The 12183-nt window shown below is 43.5% G+C and overlaps 1 protein-coding gene across 1 annotated transcript in view; it reads left to right on the top strand.

Moving 5' to 3' along the window:
* dhx34 (DEAH (Asp-Glu-Ala-His) box polypeptide 34) overlaps positions 1–10735 on the top strand; it is a 107261-nt gene extending 96526 nt beyond the window's left edge. Inside the window, exons 13-17 of the mRNA XM_039768037.1 lie at positions 4589–4695; positions 6408–6674; positions 7916–8092; positions 9662–9821; positions 10418–10735. Of these exons, the coding sequence (XP_039623971.1) occupies positions 4589–4695; positions 6408–6674; positions 7916–8092; positions 9662–9821; positions 10418–10542 (836 nt within the window). The 3' untranslated portion in view covers positions 10543–10735. The remainder of the gene's footprint in view (positions 1–4588; positions 4696–6407; positions 6675–7915; positions 8093–9661; positions 9822–10417) is intronic.
* Positions 10736–12183: the final 1448 nt, after the last annotated feature.

The raw sequence follows: 12183 nt of genomic DNA, 5'->3' as shown, positions 1-12183 counted from the left end.
CCCAAGAGACAACGGAGCTGTAGATCCAAGCTCTCAACTCAGGCTGTAAAACCAGTGCTAAAAGCATCACTCAGGTAACTACGTATATAGACGTGTCTCGTGTAAGCATTAGACCTGAGGATTACTCGGGCTGTTAAAGTGCCAACAGCATTTGTGCCGAGTGTTACTCAGTCAGAGGAGTTGTGAGGATGCAGGGAGTAGAGTTGGTGAAGATGAATGGGTTTAAATACTTAAGATCAACAGTATTTGGGAAACAATGTAGGCGTGTCTTGTGTGAGTGACAGGCCCAAGTGTTACCTAGGCAACAGTGCAGACATGTCTTCTCCTAGCCTCATATTGGCGACCTGTAGAAATGTTTTTCAGCAGCCCATGTGTTGCACACTCTTGACAGTTATATGAGCAGTGAACATGAAGTGAATCTGTCTGTATGTGGGGAGTGTGACCGTGGTGAGGTCTGCGATGGGAGTGACGGAGGTGGGATTACATCAGGGAACGGCTCTGAGCCCTTTCTTATTTGTAATGGTGATGGACAGGTTGACAGACGAGATTAGACAGGAGTCCCGGTGGACTGTGATGTTTGCTGATGTCATTGTGATCTGTAGGTTGAGGAGACCCTGGAGAGGTGGAGATCTGAGGGGAGAGGAGAGGAATGAAGGTCAGTAGGACCATCAAGACAGAATACATGTGTGTAAATAAGAGGGAGGTCAGTGGAATGCTGAAGATGAAGGGAGTAGAGTTGGTGAGATGCTGGGTATATTGGGAGAAGGATACTAAGGACAGAGCTGCCAGGTAGGAGGAAAAGAGGAAGACCTAAGAGGAGGTTTATGGATGTGGTGAGATGGGACATGGAGGTGATGGGGGTGACAGAACAAGACGATGAGGACAGGAAGAAATGGAAAAAGATGATCTGCTGTGGAACCCCTAACGGGATTAGCCAAAAGAAGAAGAAGACGATAAAAGAAAGATGAGATTTAATAAAAATGTTAATTTTCAAGCCAAAAATACAAGGCTTTTTATGTTTTTTGTTTGTTTGTTTTTGATAAAAATGTAATGCTAAGGAGCTAAAAAAAGAAGAGTCCCCAAAGAATCTTTAAAAGAAAATTTGTTTACACCAATCAGCAACAATATTAGAACCACTGCCAGGTGAAGGGAATGCACAGTCAGGAGGTGGGACATATTGTGCAGTGAGAGGACAGTCAGGTCTTGATGGTGGTGTGTTGGAAGGAGGAAAAAAATAGGCACCCATGGAGCCTTGTGGGGAGTTCAAGGCACCACTGAAACCCAGGAGGGTGCTGTCACCTAGTGCTCCGGGGGAGGTAATGCTCTGGATACACCCCCGTCCTTCCAGCATGGAGGCATCCCGGCCATACGTCACAGTGATATAAACAAAAGAAGAACCAAAAATGGCAAGATGGTCCAGAAAACAAGTGTAATTTTTATGAGCACCAGGACATTTACTCAGTTTTGCTGGACGACCACCTCTTGGTTGTTCTTGGTGGTTCCAAACTTCCTCCATTTCACAAGTCCTTGAGTCCACTGTGCTCCTGGGAACACTCAAAACTTTAGAAATGGTTTCCTCCCCTTGCCCTGATCTAGCCCTCCTCATATTTTGATTGTGGTGGTCTACAGATAGTTCCTTGGACTTCATACCCTGGTTTTTGTACCCAACGTGCAGTGTGAAATATGGGGCCTTCTATCCACAGGTACAAGTGTGCCTTTCGAAATGATGTCCAGTCAAGTTCTAGAAACATCTCAAGGAGAATTAGAGCTAGCAGGAGGCACCTGAGCACCAATTTGGAGTGTCGCAGCTAGGAAGGAGAGATTTCAGGTTTTGATTTTTAATAGATTTACCAACTCCATTGATGTTCTAGAAACATCTCAAAATGAACCAAAGCAAACGGGGTGCCCTTGATCGCAAGTTGGAGGAGCCACACCAAAGGGTCGGAATACTTCTGAAAATGCGGGATATCACATTTGATTTTGAATACATTTACAAACCTTTCTGGATTTCACTTTGTCCGTTATTGGTTACTGATGGGCAAAAATGGCAAATTTGTCCATTTTCAAATTGAATCTGTAAAGTGTTCAGAAAGCGAGGGGGTTTTGAAGCTTTCTGTATCCACTGTATGTACGTCCCCTTGGCCTTGTTATCATTTTTATGTGAATGAAACTCCGGTCAATTTCAGTGTTTTTAAAAGTAGACATTGCTTATCAAGGTTGGCTCCTGCCTTGATGCCCCGTTGCTGCTGGTGTGGGCTCCGGCTGCCAGACCCCCCGAGACTGCAGCAAGTGCCTTTCAAAAATGTTGAGTCTGTCTGTCAAGGGTGTTCCCTGAGACTCTGCCATTTGTATTGTCACAATTTCACTTTATGGGCAGTAAAGACTTTGCTATTTTAATAACCTCTAGTATCTCAAGACATGTTTATTTATTTATTTATGTATGTATGTATAGCGGTGGAAAATAAGCATAAAACATGTCAACATTTTTCTCAGTAAATATACCATATATACTCACGTATAAGTCGGGTCTTGAAACCCGAAAAATTGTTCATAAAATCAGACCCCGACTTAAACGCCCGTTCAAAAATCCGACACTTAATTATTTTTTTACTTTACATCTTCTTGCTTCCTCCAATCTCACATCAGTTTCTCAGACACGTTGAATTTTGTTGCAGCAGCTCAGTTACCAATTTCTTTCGCTACTTCAACGACGTTTAATTTAAAACCAGCTTCATATTTTCTTCTGATTGAACGCTCCATTGTAGATAAGGGATGCTCTTATGATAAAGGTGTATGAGGGTGTGATGTACAAAAAACACAAATCAGTGCAAATGCCACTTCGGAATAGTTAAGGTATTACTGTGTGGTCAAGTAGGCACAATACAAAGAAAAATAAAGGCCGTGTGCCCCGTGGTGGTCTCTCAGGTGGGCATTAGCATATCGTAATCTTTTGGACCAATAGCGTGAGTTTTCCGCATTCAACTTATACGACCGACATTATAAAATACCAGAAATTATACGTTAAAATCAACTCCTAACGTATCTGCGGGAGAACTTAAACGCGAGTATATGCTATTGACGTGAAATTTTCACCACATGTTGGTAACAACCCAAGTAATCCACACATGCAAAGAAATTAAAGTAAGACCATAAATTGAGTTATGTGTAATAAAGTGGAATGACACAGAGAATCAGTATTGAGCACATGAAGAAAAGAAGGTTCAAGAGGGCCTGGAAAGCCAAGAAAGCAGCTGACATCTGTGAGTACTGAGAAAGCAGCCCAGCTAGCCCCCCATCAGTGCAGATGAATATCTACCGATTGAGTCTTGTCATTCCCAAGGTGTCGCACAAGAACCCAACATGATGGGTAAAAGCACAGAGCTCTCTCAAGACCTTCATGACCTTATTGTGGGCATTGGTGACAGACGTCTTTCTAAACTTCTGAAGGTTCCAGTGAGCTCCATTGGGGCCGTAATCAGAAAGTGGAAAGAACATCATTTCACCATAAACCGGCCACGACCATGTGCTCCTCGCAAGATTTCTGATAAAAAAAATAATCAGAAGAGCCAAGGACCAATCGCCGAGAGCTTTAGAAAGACCAGGAATTAGCAGGTCCAGTTGTTTCAAAGAGATCAATAAGTAGCACACTCGACCGCCATGGCCTCCTCTATGCACGCTCACCCCGCTGAAGAACAAGCACATTGACGCTCCTTTACAGTTTGCTGTACAACATTTGGACAAGCCAATGCAATAACTGGGAGAATAAAGTGCGGTCAGATGAGACCAAAATTGAACTCTTTGGATGTCACACCATGTTTGGAGGAGAAATGGAGAAATCACCCCAAAAACACCACAGCAACAGTGACGTTTGCAAGTGGGGACATCATGGTGTGGGACTGGCAGAGGGGATGAATGGAGAAATGAAACCGGGACATTCTTGATAAGAATCTGCTGCCGTCTACCAGGATGCTGAAGATGAAACGAGGTGGGGGACATCTCGGCAAGACAAGGACCCCAAACACACAGCCAAGGAAACTCAACTGGTGTCAGAGAAATAAAGAAAATAAAGCTGTTAGAATGGCCCAGTCAGTCAGCCGACTTGAATCTGTGGAAAGAACTGAAGATCAGAGGTCATAGAAGAGACCCCTGCAACCTTCACGATTTGAGGACAGTTTGTGTAGAAGAACGGGTCGAAATCCCACCTGAGCAATGCTTGCGACTCGTTTCTCCATACAGGAGGCGTCTTGAAGCTGTCGTTACCAACAACTGAGTAAGAAATACATTTCAGTAGGCCTGTTCAATACTGATTGCCTGTGTCTTTTTCACTTTATTACACAGAACTGAAACGATGGACTTACTTGTTTTCATTTCTTTGAATGTGTGGATTACTTGGCTTGTTGCCGACGTCTGGTGAAAATTTCACGTCAGTAGCTGCATTAGAAATAAATTTACTGAGAACAAAGTTGACGCATTCAATACTTACTGTACTTTCCCCGCTGTATGTATGTATGTATGTATGTATGTATGTATTTATTTATTTATTTATTTGACTTTCCCTAATGTTGTGTACTTAAATTCTGCTTTTCAGGTTCCAACAAAGAGGAGAGCAGTAAGCATCAGATGCTGGCCTTCGTGACGCTGCTTGAAACCAACAAGCCCTACATTGGGAACTGCGTCCGCTTTCCAGCTCTGCAGGTCAGGATGTTTTCCCCATTAACGTGACCTAAACCAAGTAATAAATGTGCGGGCTTCAAATCGTCTCTCTCTCTACGGGTGCATCTCAATAAATTAGGATGTCTTCTCAAAGCTCATTTATTTCAGTAATTCAATTTAATAAAGTGAAACTCACATATTCTATAGATTCATTACACACAGACTGATGTATTTCAAGTGTTTATATTAATAAAGTATCTATCTATCTATCTATCTATCTATCTATCTATCTATCTATCTATCTATCTATCTATCTATCTATCTATCTATCTATCTATCTATCTATCTATCTATCTATCTATCTATCTATTTCTTTTCATTTTTGCTGATTACGGCCTACAGGTAATGAAAACTCCAAATTCGGTATCTCAGAAAATCAGAATATTACATAAGACCAATAAAAACAATGATTGTTAATACAGAAATGTTGTCCTACTGAAATGTCTGTCCATGTAGGCACTCAATACTCAGTCGGTGCTCCTTCTGCATGAATGTTGCGTGGCATGGAGGCAATCAGCCTGTGGCACTGCTGAGGTGTTATGGACGCCCAGAATGCTTTGATCGCGGCCTTCAGCTCGTCTGCATTGTTGGCTCTGCTGTCCCTCGTCTTCCTCTTGATAGATTCTCTATGGGGTTTAGGTCAGGCAAGTTTGCTGGCTAATCAAGCCCAGTGATACACACCATGGTCATTAAACCAGGTATTGGGACTTTTGGCAGTGTGGGCAGGTGCCAAGTCCTGCTGGAAAATGAAATCAGCATCTCTGTAAAGCTTGTTAGCAGAAGGAAGCATGAAGTGCTCTAAAATGTACTGGTAAACGTTTTGGACTTGATAAATGAAACACAGTGGACCAACACCAGTAGGAGAGAGAGAGATAGATAGTGCCTCTCCACTCTTCCTCCAGACTCTGGGACCTTGATGTCCAAATGAAAGACAAAGTTGACTTTCATCAGAAAAGAGGACTTTGGACCTCTGAGCTGTTAACAGTCTAGTCCATGTTCTCCTTAGCCCAGGTTAGACTCTTCTGATGTGGTCTCTGGTTCAGGAGTGGCTCGACACGAGGAGTGCTGTGACAGTTGTAGCCCACGTCCCTAATACGTCTGTCTGTGTGTGTGTGTGGTGGCTCTTGAAGCGCCGACTCCAGCTGCAGTCCACTCCTTGGGAATCTCCCCCAAATTCTTCACAATCCTCTCAAGGCTGCCGTTATCCCTGTTGCTTGTGCTCTTTTCTTCTTCCACTCAACTTTCCATTAATTTGCTTGGACTCCACGCTCTGTAAACAGCCAGCGTCTTTAGCGATGACCTCCTTGTGGAGTGAGGGTCTCAATGACTGTCTTCTGGGCAACCGTCAAGTCAGCTGTCTGATTGTGGGGCCTACTGAACCAGACTGAGAGACCATTTCAAGGCTCAGGACCCCTGTGCAGGTGTTTTGAGTTAATTAGCGGTGTGGAGTGGGACACCAGGAGTCTACAAGATTGAACTTTTTCATGATATTCTCATTTTCCGAGATAGTGAATTTTGGCTTTTCATTACCTGTAAGCCATAATCAGCAAATAAACACTTGAAATATAGCACTGTATGTGTAATGAATGTCTATAATATGCGAGTTTCACTTTTTGAATTGAATTACTGAAATAAATGAACTTTTCGATGATATTCTAATTTCCTGAGATGCACCTCTATGTCTCTCTTTGCAGACCCTGCTCCTCGTGGGCAGCTCGCTGGACACCAATGCTGACTGTTCTCGGGTGGTCGTCGACAGTTGGCTGCAGTTGCACGTCAGTGACAGTGAGGAGGCGCTCCGGACCCTGTCTTTGGCCCTGCAGTTGCGGAAGGACTGGGAGCAGCTGCTTAACAGACAGCTGGGGGCTCGACAGCAGCATGGCGGTGAGATGGCAGCGGTCAACAAGAAGGACATGTCCAAGTTGACGGACTCACTTCTGCGTTTCCTACTCTACACTGAGGTACAAAGGCAGCAGCCGATCCTATTGACAGGCACCATTTGTGTACTCTGTTGGTATGAACTGACTTTACGCAGTTTAAAGTGTAAAAAGGTTACTGCAGTTTGGCTGTTCTATCAGCAAAAATGTGCAGGCTACTTTGGGGAATTAAATATATGGATAACATTTTGTACCCTTAATGATTCCTCAACTTCATTTTTTCTTTTACCTTTGTTTTTTATGTTCTATGCCAGTGTAACATTGTCTAAGTCGCACCTCAGAGGGTGTAGTGACACAGTTGTGAAGTAATCGACAGGAGTCGGGACACCCGTGCAAATTGTCTGCCTCGACTTGCAAGGCTTCATTTATTTGAATTGCTACAGAACATCTGGAGGTTGTCACCTATTAGTTGATCCCTGAAGGAAGTCCATTTGGAATATTCTGAAATTTCCTTTTTTTTATCAGTGTAGAATTTGCTTGAACATTCCGGTTGACTTTGCAACTTTATCTCATTATGCTAAGTATCATAGTACTTGCGGTACCGATTTATTTACGCAAATCCGAGAGAGATGCAGTGGGCTTTGGGCAGCAGCCTCAGGGCGTATCTTACATCCGCTTAGCTAGCGAATGAGAGAACTGCTTAACGGATTTAGATCGGGCTTTTTTCTAGAATTTGTCTCATTTCTCATATTGCACTAAGAATCCTAGTTCGCTTGCAGGAGCGATAAATTCACGCTAATCCGAGACAGAGGGGCCAAGGGTAGGGGGAAGCGTGACATCAGGAGTGGGGAGCCGGGCATGGGCCCTCCTCACTGTCCTCATGGACCCTCCTCACTGTCCTCATGGGCCCTCTTCACTGTCCTCATGTGCCCTCCTCACTATCTTCATGTGCCCTCCTCACTGTCCTCATGGACTCTCCTCACTGTCCTCATGGACCCTCCTCACTGTCCTCATGTGCCCTCTTCACTGTCCTCATGTGCCCTCTTCACTGTCCTCATGTGCCCTCTTCACTGTCCTCATGTGCCCTTTTCACTGTCCTATACTTTATTTATATTGACATGATTACTTTATATTTGCTTCTAGTGTAACATGTCCCTTGTCTGTTGTTAAGTTAAAATAGATAGATAAATAGATATAAAAAGGCACTATATAATAGATAGATATGAACATAAGTCATTTCCTTTGGGATTAATAAAGTTTTCTGATTCTGTTGTTTCTGACATGAAGTATTCCTCATTAAAACCCCCAAACCTGCTCCTGTGTAGGTGAAGTACAGCCTGAAGCGCCTCACCAGCCTGGAGATGCAGAACCTGTACGTTGGACCACAGTCTGGGAGTGACCTGCTCTCCCTGGGCAGCCTGTTCCCTGGCTGTGAAACCTGGCCAGACCCTGTCAAGGGGGGCTTGATTGTCACCAGCTTCTTCACTTACAACTGCCTTTGCGTGAGTACAGAAATCATTCCTTTAACTTAAGAATTATTTGTTGTAAACTCTGGAATTATGTGGGGGAGGAGCCATGAAGTCCAAAAATATGGTGACGGGGGTGAGGCCTCCAAAAATGAGTTACAATAACAGGCAGACACGTTCACTGGACAGTCATGGGTGCCTCACCCGAGCCAGGCAGCTTCCAAACTGTTACCTACAGGCTTTGGCCGAGACAGGTCTATAAATGGGGAGCTGGCTTTAAAACTTCTAAAAAATAAAATTAAAAAAGGGTCCAAACATATAGAAAAATATCCTACAAGGGTGGGAGAAACGGTCAGAACTCTGGCTTGTAACCAAAAAGGCAACAAGGAATTCCTTTGTAAAAGAAAAATATTAAAAGAGAATGTGACAAAAACCTGAAAAGACCATCCACGGCCATCTGTGCCCCCCATGTTCTAGTTGATGGGCCCACTCTTCTAATTCCCTTAAGTCATGTCATGTTCCTTTTTAATCTTTCTTTGCTAAAATTGAAAGTCTTTCCAGAGCTGGCACGCTAAATAATGGCGCACATTTTTGCCACCCCCATCCTTACTTGACATGAGAAAGTACATTTAATAATAATAATAATTCTTTACATTTATATAGCGCTTTTCTCGCAACTCAAAGCGCTCTCCACACAGGGAGGACCCAGGAAGTGAACCCACAATCTCCATATTGCAAAGCAGCAGCACCACCACCACTGTGCCCCCTGTGAGGATTTGAAGTTGAAGTTACTTAAGCAGGGGTTGGATATTCCAACAAGACAATGACCCAAAACACAAAGGCATTCATGCAGAGAGAGAAGTACAATTGTATTGTATTGTATTGTATTGACCCCTCTTCTTTTTGACACTCACTGCACGCCCAACCTACCTGGAAAGGGGTCTCTCTTTGAACTGCCTTTCCCGAGGTTTCTTCCATTTTTTCCCTACTGGGGTTTTTTTTGGGAATTTTTTCTCATCTTCTTAGAGAGTCAAGGCTGGGAGGCTGTCAAGAGGAAGGGCCTGTTAAAGCCCATTGCGGCACTTCCTGTGTGATTTTTAGCTATAGAAAAATAAACTGTATTGTATTGTATTGTACAATGTTCTGGAATGGCCGTCACAGTCCCCTGACTTGAATATCATCAAAAATCTATGGGATGATTTGAAGCAGGCTGTCCCTCAAAATGAACTGAACTGGAGAGATTTTGAATAAAGAATGGTCAGAAATACCTCCATCCAGAATCCAGACACTCATCACAGGCTATAGGAGGACAGCGTCGAGAGGCTTAAAGGAGCAAAAGGAGGCTCAACTAAGTATTGATGTCATATCTCTGTTGGGGTGCCCCATTTATGCACCTGTCTAATTTTATTATGATGCATATTGCATATTTTCTGTTAATCCAATAAACTTAATGTCAGTGCTGAAATACGACTGTGCCCATAAGGCATGTCATTTATTTAAAGGAAGTTGCTACTTTGAAAGTTCAGCCAATGAGAAACAAAAATCCAAAGAATTAAGAGAGGGTTGCAAACTGACTGTAATGTCAAAATGTGTCCACATTTGCAGGACTCGAGGGACCTCTACAGTAACTGCCTGCGCAGCTTCTGGACGTGTCCGCACTGTGATCTGTATATGCCGTTAACACCACTAGAGCGCATGCAGCACGAGACCACCTGTCGACCCCCAGGAGAAGCACAAACCAAAAGGGAGGAGGAGGAGGAGGAAGGTAAATGGTGGTCTGCAAATCAAACAGAGTTGTCTGCCACTGTACCTTCATTTTTCTTGTTTTTGTATTTGTGTCAGTGTATATTTCATGGCACTTGGTCCCTTTTCTGCTTTTTAAAATGTACAAAGCTCTCGTAATGTTGCTGCTTTGTTTTAATCTTTAGTTTAGTAGGCGTCGCTGAGCGCACCGGCCAGAGGTCTCTTTCAGATCTCAGTGCAGTTTGTCCAGTGGTTTACCTCCTGAAGTCATCTGAGAATTGTAAATTATCCCTGTGTGTGTGTGTGTGTGTGTGTGTGTGTGTGTGTGTGTACATGTCGTGTGTGCGTGTGTGTGTATATGTCATATGTGTGTGTGTGTCCCTGTTGTTGTATCCGTTCCTACTGGGTTTTGTTTTCACTTGTTGTCCAAGAAAGATGTTAATAAAAAGCCCGAACCCTCATTATACCCCAGCAGCATTGTGTGTAAGGCAGGAGCTAAAATAGAGAGGTGATATTAGGGGCTTACTACAAAAACACAACAGACCACTGCGTCGTGTTTCTGAGTGAGGGTAACACACGCACTGCTGAACATCCGCTTCTTCCTCTCCCCTCTCGCAGGAGTCCCACCAGCAAAAAGCAGCGCAGCCTCCGCCCTCCAGCGAGACTTCCATTGTGATGTCTGCAATCGGGACTTGAAGCTGACCTCCATTGAGATACTGAAGCACAAGAGGCAGCATCGGTGAGCAGAAGGGGTGGTGGGCACAATAAGGACTGGGGGGACAAAGCTGCTGGATTAGGGGGCCGTGTCGTCCAACCCAACATGTTTGGTAGTTACTGTTTAGTTTTATATATATATATATGCGTTTTGAAAATGAGTGTAATTTGTAAAAAAAAAAGAAAAAAGAAAATAAACGAGATTAATGAAAGAAATGATGAGTGACTGATTGATTTGATTAGATAACAATAAAAATAATAATACATTTTATTTATATAGCGCCTTTCCCATGCTCAAGGCACTTCAAGAATGGCAGGGTATACAGTATATAGCATTGTACTAAACCAAGTAAATAAATAAAGAAGATTAAGACAGTAAATTCAGAGAAAAGCCTAACAGACAACACAATTGATGGTCTGCACACACACATGCAGGTTTACATGAGCATCTTGACATGGAGGTAAACTGAGAGAAGAGTAATGAAGTCAAGTAGAGCTAAAGGCCTTCCTGAACAGATGAGTTTTGAGTTGTTTTTTAAAAGAATTCATGGAGTCCGCTGACCTGATTCATTTCGGTAGGTCACTCCAGAGTCTGGGCACTCGCTATACAGCTGAAGGCCCTGCTGTCACCCATGGAGTGCAGATTAGTGTGGGGCACAACAGGATTGGCAGAATCAGAGGACCTTAGTAGGCGGGCAGACACATAGTGATGGAGAAGGTCACTGATGTAGTTTGGCGCGAGGTTATTAGTAGGATTTTATATTCGATTCTCTAAGACACAGGGAGCCAGTGAAGATGGAGCAGGATGGTGTGATGTGCTCGCTGCTGCTGGTTCATGTCAGGACTCTTGCAGCCGAGTTTTGAATAAACTGGAGCTGTGATATAAGATTAGAAAGGACACCTGCCAACAGCGAGTTACAATAATCAATGCGGGATGTGATAAAAGCGGTGACAAGTTAGAAAAGGAGAGGAAGGAGTGAACAGAGGATATGTTACAGAAGTGAAAGTAAGAAAGTTTCCTAATGTGATTTATTTGGGTGGAGTAAGAAAGGGAGGAATCAAAAATGACACCAAGATTCTTTGCAGTAGAGGCAGGTCTGATGAGATCACCGCCAAGATGGACTGGGAAGGAGCTCATTTTGTTAAGTTGCATTTTAGTCCCAATTTGCAGGAGATCAGTTTTGTTGCAATTTAATTTTAAAGAGTTCTGCTCCATCCAGGTATTAATTTCACTGACGCAAGTTGTTAGCTGAAATAGAGTTGAGTATCGTTAACATAAAAATGATAGCCCAGTCCATAGCTACAAATAATACGGCCAAGGGGAAGCATATAAATACAGAAGGCAGAGGGCCGAGGACAGAGCCCTGAGGAGCTCCTTGTGTGACTGGCGCCAAGCTGGATCTGCTGTTGCCAGGACTAACAAACTCTTGCCTATCAGTCAGATAGGACTTGAACCACTGGAGGGATGGCAGTGCCAGAGATACCCAGCATGTTCTCCATTCTGGACAGTAGGATGTCATGTCTGACCTGAGTGTCGAATGCTGCACTGAGGTCTGATGGAATTAATAATTTAGATATGAAAGGCACTATATGATAGATAGATAATGTGATGGGTGGCCACAGCCATTACCTGGCTGGAATGCCAACTGTATGGAAGGACTGGGGTAGAG

The sequence above is a fragment of the Polypterus senegalus genome, chromosome 11 (assembly GCF_016835505.1).
Source record: "Polypterus senegalus isolate Bchr_013 chromosome 11, ASM1683550v1, whole genome shotgun sequence".
In the NCBI taxonomy this organism is placed as follows: Eukaryota; Metazoa; Chordata; class Cladistia; order Polypteriformes; family Polypteridae; genus Polypterus; species Polypterus senegalus.
This window is presented reverse-complemented; position numbering and strand designations above follow the sequence as displayed.